The 18,612-nt window shown below is 35.5% G+C and overlaps 1 protein-coding gene across 2 annotated transcripts in view; it reads right to left on the bottom strand.

Annotated features, from left to right (window-relative positions):
• The window catches only part of CDC40 (cell division cycle 40), a 51,768-nt gene that overhangs the window by 16,247 nt on the left and 16,909 nt on the right, over positions 1–18,612 (bottom strand). For both annotated transcript variants that reach the window (XM_024248241.3, XM_054558002.2), the window contains 7 exons: positions 14,341–14,470; positions 8,455–8,538; positions 6,811–6,950; positions 5,239–5,335; positions 3,765–3,904; positions 2,876–2,950; positions 663–708 (listed from right to left, as the gene is read on the bottom strand). In XM_024248241.3, the coding sequence (XP_024104009.1) occupies positions 663–708; positions 2,876–2,950; positions 3,765–3,904; positions 5,239–5,335; positions 6,811–6,950; positions 8,455–8,538; positions 14,341–14,470 (712 nt within the window). The remainder of the gene's footprint in view (positions 1–662; positions 709–2,875; positions 2,951–3,764; positions 3,905–5,238; positions 5,336–6,810; positions 6,951–8,454; positions 8,539–14,340; positions 14,471–18,612) is intronic.

The raw sequence follows: 18,612 nt of genomic DNA, 5'->3' as shown, positions 1-18,612 counted from the left end.
GGTGAATGGCACCATCATTCATCCAGCCTCATGGGCGTCACCCTAGATTCCTGTCTCACTGATCATTCACATGCCGTTACTAAATCTCACTGACTTTAATACGTAGTTCCTTTCTTCTCTCTCTCTGCTGCTTTGGTTCAGACTCTCATCATCTCTAAACTAGACCTATGAAATAACTGTGTAATTCATTTCCCTTCCTCCAGGCTTGCCCTACCAAATCATCCTGCATATTGCCATTTGATCTTTGTAAACTTCAAATCATGTTGCTTTCCGGCAAGAGCTCTTTAATGGTTCCCCAGTGCCCTCACAACAGAGGCTAAACTCTTTATTAATGGCACAGGAGGTCTTCCACACTCTGGTCCCTCTCTTGCTACTTTTCTCCGCTTTTGTCTCTCACCATCCCCCATACTCTTGACAATCCTGAAATGTACGTGGATCCCCTCAGCAGCACGCTGTCTCACACCATTTTTGTTTTGCATCTGCTGCTCTTGCTTCCTAGTTCTCTTTCTTTGTCTAACTGGGGACACTGACTCCTCCTTCCAGATTCAGCTCAAGTCTATGAAGACTTTACTTCCTATCAGTGTAGTAAAATTATTGTCAATGATGTTATCTTACTTTAAAAATTCTTCCCAGATTTATGTTGGAGAGAAAAGAAGCATTACCAATAAATGTTCTCAGACAGCGCCGGTCTCCATAAACCTCCCATAGCTGGGGGAGAAAAAAAATAACACATGGAAATATTACATTTAATAAAGGTCTTTCAATCAATAACAACAGCCCTATGCTGGTTATGTGTGTGCATATCTGTGTGTGTAAACACACAGCTTCAATCATTAAATATTAAACACTGAATACCACTAAATATAGCTTGGTGCTACCAGTTTGTGTTATATTATTTGGAACACACACACACACACACACACACACACACACACACACACACACACACACACAGTCACACACACTCAAAACTAAAGAGTTTTAAAGATATTTACACCAAAAAAGAGACTTAACTATAGATGGAGTTAATTCAGGTGAGTTTTCATTTTCATATTGTTCTTTTCTATTTCATACATTTTCTAAGATGAAAAGTTTCTACTTTTGTAGCACTACAAATGACGTTTAAAGGAATTGTGTTATTAAAACCTCCATGTATATAACATTTTGATACTGAAAGCCTTTTCTGTTTACTTTTCTGAATAACAAGTATTACAGAAGCTATAAGAAAATGTTGATCTAGACTAAAACAAAAGGCTCATAATTCTCAGCATATCTAAGGCAGATTAATACAATAGCTTCAAGGCTAGCTTTATTCTTGACTGCCTTGAATCCAATTCTCAACAATGTTGCTAGTACTCTAAAATAGAAAGCATTTCCTTGCCACTGGTGCCAATAGGACACAGTCTCAGTTACTGTAGCATACTAGGAAAGGACCTCTGAGACCTGGTTTCTTGCCCATGACTGCAATCATTCCTTGTCTCTTAGATGTTATGCTCCAGCAAGCACAAAACTGTTATTTTCAGCACACACCATGCTGATCCATTCTCTTCACTCTTTTCAAGCACTCTACTCCTGTTTCCTCATCCTTTACTTAGTTAACCATCTTACTAAGGTATGCTTCCTCTTTGAAACCAGCATATCTTGTGCTTGCCTCTATAATAATCATTTATATCATAATAAAATGATCATCCTAAGGGGAGGGACAGTGCCTTTATAAGCTTTTACTTTCAGTCCCCTGCACATAATAGAATGTTTATAGAAGTGAACTAAATTGAATTCTATGCTTTTTTGGTTGGTCAAAGAAAAGACCAACATCTCAATTAACATGGTTTGTACAAAGTAAAAGTAAAAGTTAAGTAAAATGGGGGTTTTTTACTCCAAAATGTTGGCCTGTCATTTTAAGCTATTAGAGACAAATGGCTAAATGGTTGCTCTTATAAAAAGAAGTGGCCTTTTTTATTGTTAATATCCATGAATTATTTACAAATGATAAAATTTTGATGACTCAACTTTTCAAGCCCCAAGAGCACTACAGGATTGGTATTTATTGAACCATCATAATGGTCCAGACAAAGAGAAGACACAAAACTGGTAAGAACTATCCTTTCAGATTTAAAATTTTTTTCAAGACATCCTGCATATTCAGGTTGAGATGCATTGGCAACCGAGTTTTTTCTACCACACATTCTATGACTGAACAGAAGCTAAAGATGGAGCTTCCCAAGACTAGAAAAGGTGAAAGAAGGGGGTGGGAGCAATCCTGTTACTTGTTGTCTACTAGTATTTAGAAGAAAAAGGATGAATTACATTTTCTACTTTCTAAAAATGGGATTTCTAACCTATGTCCTCTCTATTTCATAAGGTTTGGAGAAACAAATAAACTATTACATATACAAAATCTCTATAATGATTAGTGATTAAATATTTATATGTCCAAAGCCAAAATGATTGGATTACGTTCTCATCAGTTGTCTAAGCTTAAAAACGGGCCTAGCCACCACGGGCGCCTGTAGTCTCAGCTACTGGGGAGGCTGAGGCAGGAGAATGGCATGAACCCGGGAGGCGGAGCTTGCAGTGAGCTGAGGTCGTGCCACTGCACTCCAGCCTGGGCAACACAGCGAGACTCCGTCTCAAAAAAAAAACAAAAAACAAAAAACAAAAACAACAACAAAAAAAGGGGCCTAGCCAATTGGACCACAGAGCATAGTTGATTTTATGTTTGGAAGCAGTTCATAAATTGCTGCATTTACAGGATCTAAGAGAAAATAATTAGCTTCTAATTGCCTAACAAACCCAAATTTATTTATAATTAACCAAACAGATTTAAACAAAGAACTAGCTTTGCAGCACTCCTACTCTGTTACTGAAAACTCACCTTAATTTTACAGTCCATGGAACAAGACAGCAATAAATGGCCAGAGAGAGGAAACAATCTGACTGCACTGACGCCCTATAAAAAGGTATTACAGTTATCAACCAGAAGCATTCAAAAGATCAGCTCAAATGAAGCATCAAGAAAAGACAGTATATATTAAGCAGCCTAATTTGCTATTTTTCTTCATTCCAAAAATCTCACCCCAGAATAACTTTCATTAGCATTCCAAGAGCAGGCCTTATTGACACTAAGCTTTTGAAGATTTTTTTTTTTAACCTTTAATATTGAGTTCCTCACCCAACGGAATCCTGAGTCAATCAAATTGCTAATGCCCCCACTTCTCTTCCTTTTTTTACTTAGTCCTTTGCTCTTTGCAAAGAGTTGGAAATTACAAGTTGGAATAGTGCAGATGACAAAGAATATCAACATCAAAATTTTTCATGAACCTTATCTCTGCATTAGTTTAAAAATTACCATAGTTTATAAACCAGGGCGCATCTAATCTCTGAAGTGTGATAACCACAGAGCTAAAGCAAAATTACTGAAGCTAAGCAGGAGACTTGGTGCTAGTACCAGCCCATTACTCACTGATTTGGTGCCCAAAAGGAAGAAGACTGCAGCAGGAGCTTGTGGGGAAAGGCCTGGCTACAAGGATACAGGACACTAAATCATGAATGCTATGTCATGGCCAATTCAGATGGCCTTGAAGACTGATTAGTCACTTGTGATGGATGTTTGGGCACCTCCAAAGCATAACTCAGGCTTACATTCAATTTGACTTCCCTGTACCTTTACCAGAAATATTAAATGTTCCACATCAACAGCTAAAACTTTATGTTGGCTTCATTATTATAACATTACAGCAAACAGAAACAACCAACTTGCTTACCTTTGTGTGTCCAGACCACACATGAATTTGTTTTTTGGGAAGATAACACTTCTCAGGTGGCATAGTTGACCGTAGATTAACACCAACATCCTGAGGTATGTGAAGATAGGACCTGCCTTGATAGTCATACATTTCTTTAACTGAAACAAAAAGGCAAAGAAAATCAATAAACAAATACAACCCATAGTCATGAAACCTACATTCTTAAAATAACATTTTATTCACAGGTATATCATTCCATATTAAGGTTTAGGTAATAACACTCCAATGATGTCAAGATCAGGAGTCAGCTAAGATTTAAGTGCTTAAAATAACTGCTATCATTTACAGCTAGAGGTAGTATTTCAAAATTTCTAAATACCCAGAGATTATAGACCTTTAGATAAGATCTATACTTCTTTTCATCACTTACACATCTTAGTAATCTATAAAGACTTCACTGTGGCATAATTATAAACAAGGGAAGATAATACTTGGGCCTTGTTAGTCACTGGTAAAGAAGCAGAAGTAAAATAGGTTAAGAAGGAAGTTAAAACAAAACAAAATATATCAACTATCCTTTTCCCCTGCTTTCCTCTTTTACGCCCTTCCAGTTCCTTTTCATTTATCTTTTCCCACTTTCATCACAAATTTTACAATAAAGTCACCTGTGAGAATTAAATGACATAGTGTATATAAAGCAATTAGCAGCATGCCTGGCACAGAGTAAGTACTCAATAAATATTATTATTATATTATTGTTATTATAGTTTTAAGTACCATAGTACTAAATAGACTCCTTGGAGATAAAACGGAAGCTTGAAGAACCAAATATGGCTTCATCAAACCTAAATATCTGATGTAATATAACATTAGAATAAGCAACACTGTAAATGCTAAGCTATTCTTTACAGTTTTAGATAATCACTATGTATTTTCCTAAATATAACTAATTATTAATTAACAGGTACATTCTAGAATACTTACGATTTATTTTGGTGAATATGCATTTCCTTCTACAAGTCAAAATAAGTATAAGAGCCTTAAGCTCCATCTTTTCACATGAAAATCCAACTTTATTCTGAATATAGTTGAATAACGGTTATGAACTGTGAGGATACCTGAGTATTTGGCTTCATTAAAAACAGTTAAAATGACTGGGGCACTATTAATACACCAAAAGAGTCAACTTTATCTTACGAAAGAATAGATTGTGGACTATTCAAGTTTCTTTTTTATCTACCATTTAATAAAATTCGTTAACACTTGGAAAAAAATTATCTGTGGCTATCATTAATCATGCTATTTTTTCTCCTTTATCAGTATACAGAAGTCTGCTACAATTTCCTTGGGATACAAATTGTCCAACACAATTATACTCAACATAATGATTTTATCACAGCTGATAGTAAGGGTAATTCATATTGTATGAACAGTGAACAGAGTAAATATGAAGGTTTTTCATAAAAATGAAGATGTACAAAAAATATGTTACCATGTAAGATTGTCTTCTCCTCCCCAGGTTTCTCTTCTTCCTGTTTTCCTTTTTTCTGCCTCTTTGCTGTGATTTCATCCAATTCTTTTTGCTCTTCCTAAGAAAATTAAGGAGTGAAATTTACAATGAATGTTCTAGAACCTCATTATACCTAAAGTTGGTTATAAATTCTTTATAATGAGTTCTACATATCTGGTCCGAGTATGTTCCCAGGATAACAAGCTCAACACTTTTTTTTTTTTCTGAGACAGAGTCTCGCTCTGTCGCCCAGGCTGGAGTGCAGTGGTGTAAATCTCTGCTCACTGCAACCTCTCTCTTCCTAGTTCAATCAATTCTCCTGCCTCAGCCTCCCGAGTAGCTGGGACTATTCGGTGCACACTACCACGCCTGGCTAATTTTTTCTATTTTAGTAGAGATGGGGTTTTACTGTGTTGCCCAGGCTGGTCTCCAACTCCTGAGCTCTGGCAGTGCGCCTGCCTCGGCCTCCCAAAGTGCTGGGCTTACAGGCCCAGCCAAGCTTAAGTCTTCTATAAGCAGAGATTGATTACCTCTTCCACAAATTATGAAATGGTACTAAATACATAATGGATACTAGATAATACTTTTCAACTATATAAAATCAGTTTTCAAAACTCATCCTTCTGTGACACCTAGAAATAAATTTTAACATGTTATACTAGTTATACAAGTAAAAAGACAAGGCAATCAGAAAATCTAGTTCCAGAATGGAAACTGAATTTTAGCACATAATGTTGCTTTTCAGTTAATTGTTTTTACATAGTCCTAAGGATGTAAGTGATAGCTATACATTTGTGACACAACTTTTTTAGGAGGAGCTGGGGACAGAAGATGGGGTAGTAGTAAATCTCTATAATAACAAGTCAACAGATAAAATCTAAAATAAATAAAAAATAGTAGAATAAGTTTATTCATCTTAGATATCACCTGTTTACTTCTGTTATTATAAATATAGATTTACTGGATGTAAGTAACAGCTAGAATGTAAGCTTCATGAGGTCAGGATTTTCTTGATCTTATCCACTGCTGTATGCCTGGGACCTAGAACACTCTCTGACTCATGGAGACAGTGAGATTAGGAGGTGAGGAAGGGAACGGCAGAGCATTTACTTTACAAACTTTATAGTAGTTTTTAAAATATATATAGAGATAAAACTTGTTTAAAATTTTAAATAAATTCATAAATCAATAAAACTTATAATCAATTCTAGTGTCACAGAAGGCTGATTTTGTAGTTACTATCCGAATGTCTAGTATTAGAAGAGTAGCTACCATGGCAGCTTAATAGCAATATCAAGGAAATCTTTATGAAAATTGTTCAATATTGTATTTTAATAAAAAAGCATGAGAGAAAACAAATCAGCAGAAAAGGTAAATAAAAATATCCCAAAGAAAAACAAATAAATTTTATTGTATATTTTCAATCAACTAAAGGCAGAAAAATTTTGATGAGTCATTTGGTTCTCTAAAGAAATCTCAAGTTTATTAATGTAGATATCCTTCATAGAGATAAAGCATATACCTGAATTGACAATTAAAAACATCAAAGCTTACTTCTGAAGGTTTGGCTACATCTTTTTCATCCACATATTTTGCCCATGGTCCCAAGAAACCATCAATATTGGATGCATCATTTTCTTTAAACTTCTTCCTCTTTTCTGCTTTCTTCTGACCAGTTTCAAATACAGTTAAACCTACGTTAACCAAAAAAACAAACAAACAAAAAAACACACACAAAAAAACTGAGCGATTACAAAGATGTACATTTTCTAAAGAAATATGAGCATATGTTTAATTTTATTTTACATGGTTAAAGAAAGATGATTGTTCAAATGACCCCAGAGTTATTAAAAAACAATCTACATGAATCTACCACATACGCTGACTCATGCTACAAAAAAAGGGATTCAACCTTCTGGGCAAAGACACTTAAAACTAATTCAATATTCTGCAAATTCTAATACTGTATACTTACAGAAGAGACCCAAATATGTACTCCTACAATGGCACACAAGCCTTTTATTGAATCAAAAAGCTGTGTCAGTGGATTTGTACGACTTTCTGGCAAAAACTCAGAAACTCATTATTGCTAAGTAATGATAAAGTGACCTTTGGAAGCAAGAATAAACTGTAATTTATCATTTTAAAACTAAATTAAACTAAATTACTGTAAGTACTTAATAATTTATCTTCACTTCACTTGTAATACAAAAATGTAAATCAGACAAGGTTTCACCAGAAGTGGTATTCCTTCCAAGTGATTTCAGTCTCATCTTGACCTCTAATATCATTAACGTTAACAGTAAAAGAAAAGGAGAAGGAGGGTGTTTCTGGTTGAGATTTTGATTTGATTAGTAGGAGGTGGCATACCGTGTATAGTCATTAACTTGGAAAAAGAAAGGTTTGTGGAATCATAGTCACAAGTTAACTAAGAATCTAGCTACCTTTAGATGGGACTTGCAGAGGTCTAGCTTAAAGAAGAAATGTCTACCTATATTAATTCAGGCTATGTTTTATAGCAAAAGCCTGTTAAAATTCTATTTTAACAATAATCTAGCTCATATACAGAGACCAGCCTGATCACATAGGATCTATAGCTACTAAGCACAAATGTCCCATGCAATCAGCAAATTACTTTTTAAATTGCATTTTATGGATAATATTCTAATGGACTGATGAGCCTTGTGACAAGTTAGCATTTAGCATACGATGTTTTGTCTTATTTTAAGTACAAAATGAATATGAATACAAACATACATAAAAAACATATTCAAACTCAGCCTTCAAAGCAACTCTTCAAAGACAATCTTCACAGACTTACCAAATAAAGTATTTCTACTCTGTTAAAATGAAGCTTGGCATTAATGTTGAGAAATCAATTGCCAAAATTATCTATACATTAGTTATAATTTATTGAGTGATTTCTACAGGGTTGGCATGGTGCCAAGTACTCAAAATAACTCAAAGAGATATGTATCATTATTTTCCCTACAAGGTTACACAACTAGTAAGCGGCAAAAGCAAGCTCTAAACTGTAACGTTTCTGAACTATATTGCTCTAAACTGTATCATTCCATTGTTTCAACTTTAAAAAAAAGCACTAAATACTATTTTTTACTGTCTAATTAAAGTCACTCTGCAAGACACTAATTATAGATGTGTACATATATATGATATCAAATGTTTCAAATAAATTACCTTGATTTTTTTCAGCTTCTTCTACAGAACCAATATATTTAGCAGACACTTGATGATTATCTAATGAAGGGTCTAATGCATAACCTGAAAGGAAAAAAGTGAAAATTATTAACTCCATTTTGCTGTTTAGATTCATTTTATTATTATAATACAAATATACACATTTCACATTTTCTTTCCCAGATGTCAAAAATGATCTCTAACTCAGGACCAATCAGGACCAATCATTCTGCCCTGAGCTATATTGCTTCCGTTTTTTTTTTTTTTTTTTGAGATAGGGTCTCAACCTGTCGCCCAGGCTGGAGTGCAGTGGCGTAATCTTGGCTCACTGCAACCTCCGCCTTCCGGGCTCAAGCGATTCTTCTGCCTCAGCCTACACAGTAGCTGGGATTACAGGCATGTGTTATTACCCCTAGCTAACTTTTGTATTTTTTTTGGAGAGATGGGGTTTCACCACGTTGGCCAAGCTGACCTTGAACTCCTAACCTTAAATGATCCACCGCCTCAGCCTCCCAAAGTGCTGGCATTACAGGTGTGAGCCACCACTCCCGGCCCCTGAGCTATATTTCTATTTAGAACCCAAAGCTATATTTTTCTATTTAGAACCCAAAGCTCAGGCTAGACTCCAGAATAATATGTTTCTTATAGGATGAATTTTGCATACTGACATTACATTACTAAGAGCCTCTCTGGCCAACACATCAAACTTTAGTTTTAAATATTCTAAGAGCTTGAAAATACATGTACATGATGCATTTGGAAATCTACAAACCATTTTCCTTTTCTTCTTGGTAATACATATTGCAGGGCTAAGTTTATCAAATTATGTAAATTATTAAATAATAAAAAAGGTAAGAAGATTACATATAATCTAACTATTATTTTGAAAATACCATTTGCAGTAAGGACAGTCTTCCTTCCCAATCTTAATATATTTCTATTTCATCAATCATTCTTTATATTTCCTTAAGAGAAGTAAGGAAGGTTATCTACCAGCATATGAATGCACTTTTTAAACTAATTATAAAGTATGTAGCTACATATAAATGTGGTCTTCAGTGGTCTATGGGAATCTAAGGAAAGAAAGTCTACCTAAGTTAGCTCAAATCAGTTTTTTTCTCAAATGGGTGTGCTAGCACAGTAAATGTTTGGTAACATTAGTCTGGTATATTCACAAGAGTGCTAAATCACTGATCAGTTTATGGCCTACAACTCGTGTGTACAATGACAGAATACATAAAAAAGTACTAGGCCATTTTTTTAAAGGGCACATCCTAGTGGACAGACTTATTATTTTCATTTTCATCCAAAGTAGTCCCAGCTACTCGAGAGGCTGAGGCAGGAGAATAGTGTGAACCCGGAAGGTGTAGCTTGCAGTGAGCTGAGATTGCGCCACTGCACTCCAGCCTGGGCAACAGAGTGAGACTCCATCTCCCAAAAAAAAAAAAAGAATATAGGGAACTTCTTTTGGGGAACAGAAAAAGATTAATCATGAAGCATGCTTTTCAAACAAGCTAAGGATGTAAGTGCTCAACTCACCCTCATGATATGCTAGAACAGAACCAACCACCTGGCTATTAGCTGATTTGCATATAGATTTTTTTCAGCATTAAAATATGTTCTTAGCCAGAGGAGAGAGCTTGGTGGCAGAAAATCAGCCTTTGGAGTAGAATCTCTGAAATCACAGGTTCAAATCCCATAAGTTATTTTATCTTTAATCTCTTTGATGTACAGAAGTGTTCTGTACATAACTTTTTCCAAAAAATGAGAATTTTATAAGCTCATACCAAGTTAAAAGTTTCCATTTCAATAATAAAAAACGTATCTAGCTAGAATGTAAATTTCTACTTTGAAAGGAGACTTAACGTCTACATAAATGGCATTTCATGATACATCCGGAGGGGTGAAGGAGTAGACAGAGAGGGAAGAGGTATCCCTGGTCCTTGTCTCTGTGTAAGCACCATTCCCCAACTCATCTGGCCAGTCTTGTTACTCAGAAAAATAAGTTATGCTTTCCTCTTGCTCCACATCCTCTGTGGTAAAAATCTTTACTGCCATACCACCATCCCTACTACTGCCTTCCACCCCAGGTGATTAGGAAACAGTATTATTTTCCTTTTACAAATAAGAGTTAAATATTTGGCCTTATGTCTTACTACAAATCAGCCAGTGATAGAACAAGATCTAACTCTAACACTACTACATTTCAGTCCAATTTGTTTTCTCACTATCTTGTGTCTCAAATAAGTGAATATTTCTGCATTTCTTAAATATTCTTATCTATCTTTCTGAAGCTTATTTTCCCTTTTATCTTTTTAATGGAGTTAATGTCTACTTTCTTCCCTTTGGCAGTCTTATTTGAAATGGCCATAATATTGATTTTATTATTATACCCTTAAGATTATTAAACTAATAATAATTATTAGAACTAATTCCATTAGGTAAATGAAAAGAGACTATAAACAATTTGCAAAAGAATGGTCATAAATATATGAAAAAACCTTCGACCTCACTAGTAGTCTGGAAAAATCAAGTTGCAATAAAGAAATATAATATTTTTATTATCAAGTAAACAAAGGAAAAACAATCATATGGATCTTTGATGAAAAGAAATAGGGCCAGGCATGGTGGCTCAGGCCTGTAATCCCAGCACTTTGGGAGGCCAAGGAAGGCAGATCACTTGAGGCCAGGAGTTTGAGACAAGTCTGGCCAATATGGTAAAACCCCATCTCTACGAAAAATACAAAAAAAAAATCAGCTAGGCGTGGTCGTTCACGCCTGTAATTCCAGCTACTCAGGAGGCTGAGGCACGAGAATTGCCTGAACCCCAGAGGCAGAGGTTGCAGTGAGCAGAGATCCCACGACTGCACGGCCTGGGTGACAGAGTGAGATCCTGTCTCAAAAAAAAAAAAAAAAGAGAAATAGGACTTTTATACACTGTGGTGGTAGAGTAGGTTGAGAGAATTCTTTTGGAAAGCAATATGATAATATATACCAAAAGCTTTTAAAACACATATTATTTTACCTACATTTAGGAACTCATTTAAGAAAATAATATAAAATAATATAAGAACCTGTAAAGTTTTATGTACAAAAATATTCACTACCACGTTTTAAAATGCATTTTGTAGCATAACATACATAACATTTTTAATAGTGAAAACTGGAACCAAACTGAAATCTAAAGGATACAAGTAATTCTTTTAAAAATTATATCTTCGTTCAGTAGACTATTTTTAAAAAATCATTAAAAAATGTTAATAAGGGCGGGCACGGTGGCTCATGCCTGCAATCCTAGCACTTTGGGAGGCTGAGGCAGGTGGATCACAAGGTCAGGAGATCGAGACCATCCTGGCTAACATGGTGAAACCCCGTCTCTACTAAAAATACAAAAATTAGCTGGGCGTGGTGGTAGGCGCCTGTAGTCCCAGCTACTCGGGAGGCTGAGGCAGGAGAATGGCGTGAACCCGGGAGGCGGAGCTTGCAGTGAGCTGAGATCGTGCCACTGCACTCCAGCCTGGGCAAGAAAGCGAGACTCTGTCTCAAAAAAAATAAATAAAATAAAAATGTTAATAAAGGATTTCAAATATTGAAGTTAAAACTCATGTTAATAATGACTATTGTGAGACTAAAAGTATTTATTTAAAATTCTATTTTCCACTTCTATAGGTGGGTGTAGAGAAAATTCTAGATGAAAGTCGAACAAAAGGAAGAAACTTCATTGAGAAGCCCCAAGTCAGACTGGCAGGGGAGCAGGCAGAAAACAGGACAAAATTCACACTACCACTGAGGGGCTGAGAAGTCAGGAGAAATACCATAAATGCAAGCTAAAAGCAAAACTGTAGAGTAAGTAAATGGGATGACACAGTAAATGAGACTATTTTCAGTGATAAGGACTCTACAGGTGGGCTCTCTGATAAACTAACTGTATTGTAGAATATAAATCTTCCAGAAATAATTCACTGAAATTATAACAATCTTACAACATTTAAAAATGGGAAGAAAATTAAAATAAATATTTGTATTATATTCCAGCAGTGATAGCCCAGGGTTATGAGACTGAGGTAAAACTGAATTCATGTGTCACCTCCTGTATGTCTGTTAGATAACACCACTACAAGGTATAAGAAAGGTTTGCTCCCTTGCACTTTGCAAATGAGGGAAGGTAACAGAAAGGTCTCACAGCCTTACATTTCATGTGGAAAGATTAAAAAACAAGAACAACGACAACGAAAGTTGATAGGAAGCTGGTATAGGAATTACTATCAGAAGTCAGATGAGAACTTTCTATAAGAAAATTATAGGACAAACTAATAGAAGTCATATACTTGCTCAGTACCTGGGGGCAAAGAAAAAAGAGACTGTTAAAACTGAGGTTTAAAGAGACAGTTGTTAAAGCTTAGATAAGACTGATCTTATTTATTAAGTTCACTTATTAAGTTTACTTGAACTTAATAAACTGTCTCTTTAAACCTCAGTTTAAACCTAGATCTTACTAAGTTCACTTGAACTTAATAAATAAGATCGATCTTATCTAAGATCTATCATAAAGGAGACAAACCAAAATTTTCTTAGTTTTTTAACTGGCCATTCCCTTTATTTTAGGCTGCCTAATATACTATAGGCCCAAATTCATTTTTTGTCTTTAACTCAATAGTTCAACCTGAGTCCTAGCTCTCCACTTCCTAGTGGGAGAGGCAAAAATCTCCCACTTTATTTTATTTTAGGCTGCCTAATATACTATAGGCTGCCTTTATTTTAGGCTGCCTAATATACTACAGCCCCAAATTCATTTTTTGTCTTTAACTCAATAGTTCAACCTGTGACCTGGCTCACCACTTCCTAGTGGGAGAGGCAAAAATCACCAGATACTTAAAACAAACAAAAAAACACAACCCATTTCTGAAACCAGGTCTAAAGCCAGCTGAATAGTTTTAAATCCTTATTCTTGTTATAAGGTAATTTAAGAAGAAAAGTAGGTATCGGTATAAACTTACCTGGACTTTTTTTTGTTTTGTTTTAAAGGAGACAAGAGAACTAAATTATTGCTTAAGGTCCTTCCAAAGTCGAAGACAGTAAGTCTTTAAAAGTCTCTTATTATAGGTTAGAATACAACAAAATCATGATCTAACAGTTTATTTTTATGTGCTGCATATTACTTTAGATTTACATGGGACCCCTTATACAAGCAATGGGTATAACATATTTGTAACCATTTTATTGGACTGGAAGTATTATAGAACTGTTTTGGGTGATTTAAGTGGTATATAGTCTTGGCTGTGATATTTGGTACATTCTAAGTCTATTACAATCTTACCATGGTGAAATATGATCTAATACATGATAATCCTCTATACAAGCAGTTTCCATGCACATTAAATTTTTAAAATCCCACCACTGATAGGATGTAATTATTTTACATAATGAATTTGTGACTATTCTCTTTCCTGATACCCTTCAGTGATCACGAGAAATCATTTCCGAGATAAGATTTGAGAAACAGAGTAAAGTTAAATAGCCTATAATAAGATAAAAAAGTAACCTCTTAACACTATGTTTTCATTTGCCAACTTTAACAGCAATCTACATGTAATGGATATAAAATAACAAATGTCCATTACCTAGTACGACAACAAAGAGCATTCTGGTTAAGATCACAGAATATTTCCAGTACTCAGAAATAACAGTGGATTTACAATGACAGCTAAAAATATGAGTTCACCTTCCCATTTATATAAATATTTAAGGATATGTATAGGAAGGCATACTATCCTTTCTGAAGGAATCCAGTGAATTTTAAAAGCCAGAAGATAAAACAGATTAACACACACAGATCACACTTCTAATAAAGCCAAAATTGAAACTGCTTAAGTCTTATCACCTTACCATATGTTGCAAAAGTTCTCCTTTGCTGCTCAAACATGAAATCATTGATATGAGCTGGTTCGGCATATCCAGAAAGCATATTTCTAGGGGCAGCCATTTGCTGTGTCCTAAAGGGATTTTCTGGTCCAAACTGCAATGTTACAAGAAAAAAAATAAAATAAGAAAGAGACAAAAGTTCTGAGTGTATGGAAGTTAGAATTACTGGAATAACTGTTAAGGGCCTATTAACCTATCTGGGAACACATTAGCCTGATACGGTTCAGTGCAGCTGGGCAATGGCTGATTAGCACCATTTGTCAGCCCCTGGGACAGAAGGAGAGGAACCCCTCTCACTCAAATCTATATGTAGCTATTTATTTCAAGAGCTCAGTAGCCCCACGTAGTTGTCAGCTACTACATTCGCATTATTGCAGAAGTTCTACTTCACAGTGATGCTCTAGATAATTGAGAGTTACTATAGTTTCCCCAAACCATGATTTCGGGGATTTGGGGTGACTTTTATATCAACAGCGGCACTGTGATATAATTTTTTTTTAAAATACATGTTTCTTTTCCACTAGTTCCTCAAAGTGGGAGACTCAGAATACTCAATATTTACCACAGTGCCTGGCATATAGAAAGTATTAATGAAGGAAACATTAATGAGAATTCCATTGGGGGTGGAGGATAGAAAAACAGACAACAAAAATAAAGTGCTTGAAAAAGTCCCTAGGAAAATATATTGCAAATGTCAATAAAGTATCTCCACTCTGAGAAGTCACACTATGAAGAGTCACATTACTTGTCTTATACAAAATACTGCCAAATTATTATTTGCTTATAATACTTTTGAGTTTCCAGAATGTTTTTCCAAATGCTATTTAATCCTGACAAGTTAAACAAGTATTCTCCTTCTCATGTTGCAAATGAAGAAAAAAACCCCAAAGGCAATGTATTTTACCTGCCCTAGGATCAAAAGTTTTATTAATTGGCAGAACCAGGGCTAGAACAAACCGTAGTCAAGCATTCTAATACATCATAAAGTTCCTTAAATGCACAATCAGAGCCTCTAACTTTTAAAAATTGAGTAAAAAATTACCAGAATATGTTATGTCAAGTGCTATTAATTTAATGCTATTACAAAAGGTACTGGGAAAATCCAACTCTTTTTTTGTTTGTTTTTAAATAAAGAATCAAATGAGCTTCCCACTTTGGAAAGGGCGAAAATAATAGGATATTTTCATCTGAACTCTGTAAGACCCACTGTCATGATGAATTATTTTGACATTAGAACATTGTAGGTCATTACCATTAGAAACCATCTCTTCTATGATACATTTCCAGAGCCACAAATAAAATTACTCATCTTCTCTTAACCAGTACATTGCATTCTCTAGATATCAACATTATACTATGTATGAAAATCTGAATTTAAATGCTAGCTGTGTCTTGTATTTTTTCTGCTTTAGAAGAAAATAAATTGCCACAAGATTCCTATATATTGACAGCTTCCATTTATATGTTTAAAATGATTCAATTTTAAAATATCTGATTTATATACAAAGCTTTTATTAGTATATATTCTTAATTATAATGGATAGCGCAAGACTTTGCAGCCCATATTAGTCCTTCCTGTGCCTCCTGATGGGTGAAAAATGTCAGGGAAAAAAATCTAGATTGCTGAATGCTAGAAGTAGCAGTCAACTTCATTCAGTCATGAAATGTATTACAAAAACAGGAGCAATAAAATTACAGATAACAAAATGATTTAAAAGTTTCCTAGATTCTCTACCTGCTACAGTCAGCTATCATCCACAGAGCAGCATCTGCTATTTCTGGTCAGAGGTGGGGTGGAGGGGGCATGGTGGGGAGTCTAAAGTGATAAAAATCCCCGTTGTTCTTAACTGTTACTCACATCACATATAACAGATGACCAATCATTGTACTTTAAGTAACTTTCCATTTAAAAAAAGGAGACTACAATTTCCATATTCTTATTTAATTCAGATTTTACTAAAAAAGAAAGAACAATTTTTCTACAGGCCATACATACCAAACTAGCTCCACTTTTTTTTTTTTTTTTTTTTTTTTGAGACAGAGTCTCGCTCTGTCGCCCAGGCTGGAGTGCAGTGGCACAATCTCAGCTCACTGCAAGCTCCGCCTTCCGGGTTCACGCCATTCTCCTGCCTCAGCCTCCCGAGTAGCTGGGACTACAGGCGCCCACCACCACGCCCGGCTAATTTTTTGTAGTTTTAGTAGAGATGGGGTTTCACTGTGTTAGCCAGGATGGTCTCGATCTCCTGACCTCACGATCTGCCCACCTCTGTCTCCCAAAGTGCTGGGATTACAGGCATGAGCCACTGCGCCCGGCCACTAGCTCCACTTTTTAAAGAAAAATTGTCAGTGTAAAAGAACTGTGATTTCTATACAAAGACAGATCCATATATTAAAGCTATGTATATATAAGTTACTATACCTAAAGCAATCTAAAACTTTACATATGCCTACTACATATAAAGCAATCTAAAAATTTACATATGCCTATGTCTCATACAGATTTAAGCTGAGGCAACAAAAAAATCTTCTAGTGATACAAGGAATCAGTGAGAGGATTCATCTACTGGTAGCTATTGGAGCTGACCTTAAAGACACTGAATATTAACAGAGGAAGGCAGCGAACACTACTTAGCAGGACTCAGCTCTTCCCAATTACTCAAGATAGGTCTCTCAGCTGTTCTTGGTCCCTGTGAATATGCAACTCTCTTAGTTCTGGAACAACCATTAAAAAAATACAACAGAGCATATGGAAAACACAAAAATTTGATTTCCAAACACTTCTTTTCCAGTTTTGGTAGTTAACTGAGTTTAAGAGTAAATTTGTGTTCAAGTGATTTATAATAAGATATAAGTAAATACATAACATAAATATGAATGTATAATATATTCAAGTTCATATGCGTATTTAACAATTTTTAGCTCAAACAATAATGAAGAACAATATAGTAAATTATAATTGCAATCTCCTTATATAAAACATACACATTTAAGTGAGAAAATGTTTGCAAACCATACATCTGGTAAGGGGTTAATATCCAAAATACACAAGGAACTCAACTCAATAGCAAGAAAATAAATAACTCGATTAAAAATTGGCAAAGGACCTGAATTTCTCAGCATTTCTCAAAAGACATATAAATAGCCAACAGGGGCCAGGTGCAGTGGCTCACGCCTGTAATCCCAGCACTATGGGAGGCCAAGGCAGGCGGATCACTTGAGGTCAGGAGTTCAAGACCAGCCTAGCCAACATGGTGAAACCCTATCTCTATGAAAAATACAAAAAATTAGCTAGGCATGGTGGTGCGTGCCTGTAGACACCTACTCAGGCGTCTGAGGTGGGACAATCACTTGAACCCAGGAGATGGAGGTTGCAGTGAGCTGAGATCACACCACTGCACTTTAGCCTGGGTGACAGAGCGAGACTCCTCTCAAAAAAAAAAAGCCAACAGGTATTTGAGAAAGTACTCAACATTACTAATCATCAGAGAAATGCAAATTAAAATCACAATATCATCTCAAACCTGTCAGAATAGCTATTATAAAAACGATAAAGGGTAACAAGTGTTGGCAAGGATGTTCTGGAGAAAAGAGAATACTTGTACACTGTTGGTGGGAATGGAAATTAGTGCAGCCACTATGGAAAATGGTATGGCGGTTCCTCAAAAAATTAAAAATAGAACTACCATATGACCCCAGCAATTTTACAAGTGGGTATGTGTCCAAAGGAAATGACATCAGCATGTCAAAGAGATATCTGTATTCCCATGAATCAACCTAAATGGCTGTCAATGTTTGAATGCATAAAGAAAATGTGGTATGTCTGCACAACAGCCTACTATTCTGCCTTAAAAAAGAAGGAAATCTTGTCATTTTTGACAGCATAGATTAACCCGAAGGGCATTATGTTAAGTGAAATAAGACAGGTGCTGGGACAAGTATCACATGATCCCACATGTGGGATTCAAAAAAGTTGACCTCATAGAAGCAGAGAGTGAATGGTTAGCAGAAGCTGGGTGGGTGGGTGGGGAGGGAATGGGATGGAGGGGTTTTGGGTGATGTTGGTCAAAGGTACAATTTCAGTTAGATAGGAAGAATAAGTTCAAAAGATCTATTGTATAACATGGTGACTACAGTTAATAACAATGTATTCTTGAAAACCACTAAGAGTAGATTTTAAGTGTTCTCACCACAAAAAATGATCAGTACATGAAGTAATGCATATGTTAATTAGCTTGA

This window comes from Pongo abelii, chromosome 5 (assembly GCF_028885655.2).
Source record: "Pongo abelii isolate AG06213 chromosome 5, NHGRI_mPonAbe1-v2.0_pri, whole genome shotgun sequence".
NCBI classification, from domain to species: Eukaryota; Metazoa; Chordata; class Mammalia; order Primates; family Hominidae; genus Pongo; species Pongo abelii.
Note: the sequence above shows the minus strand (reverse complement) of the source record. Positions and strands in the feature narration are given on the sequence as shown.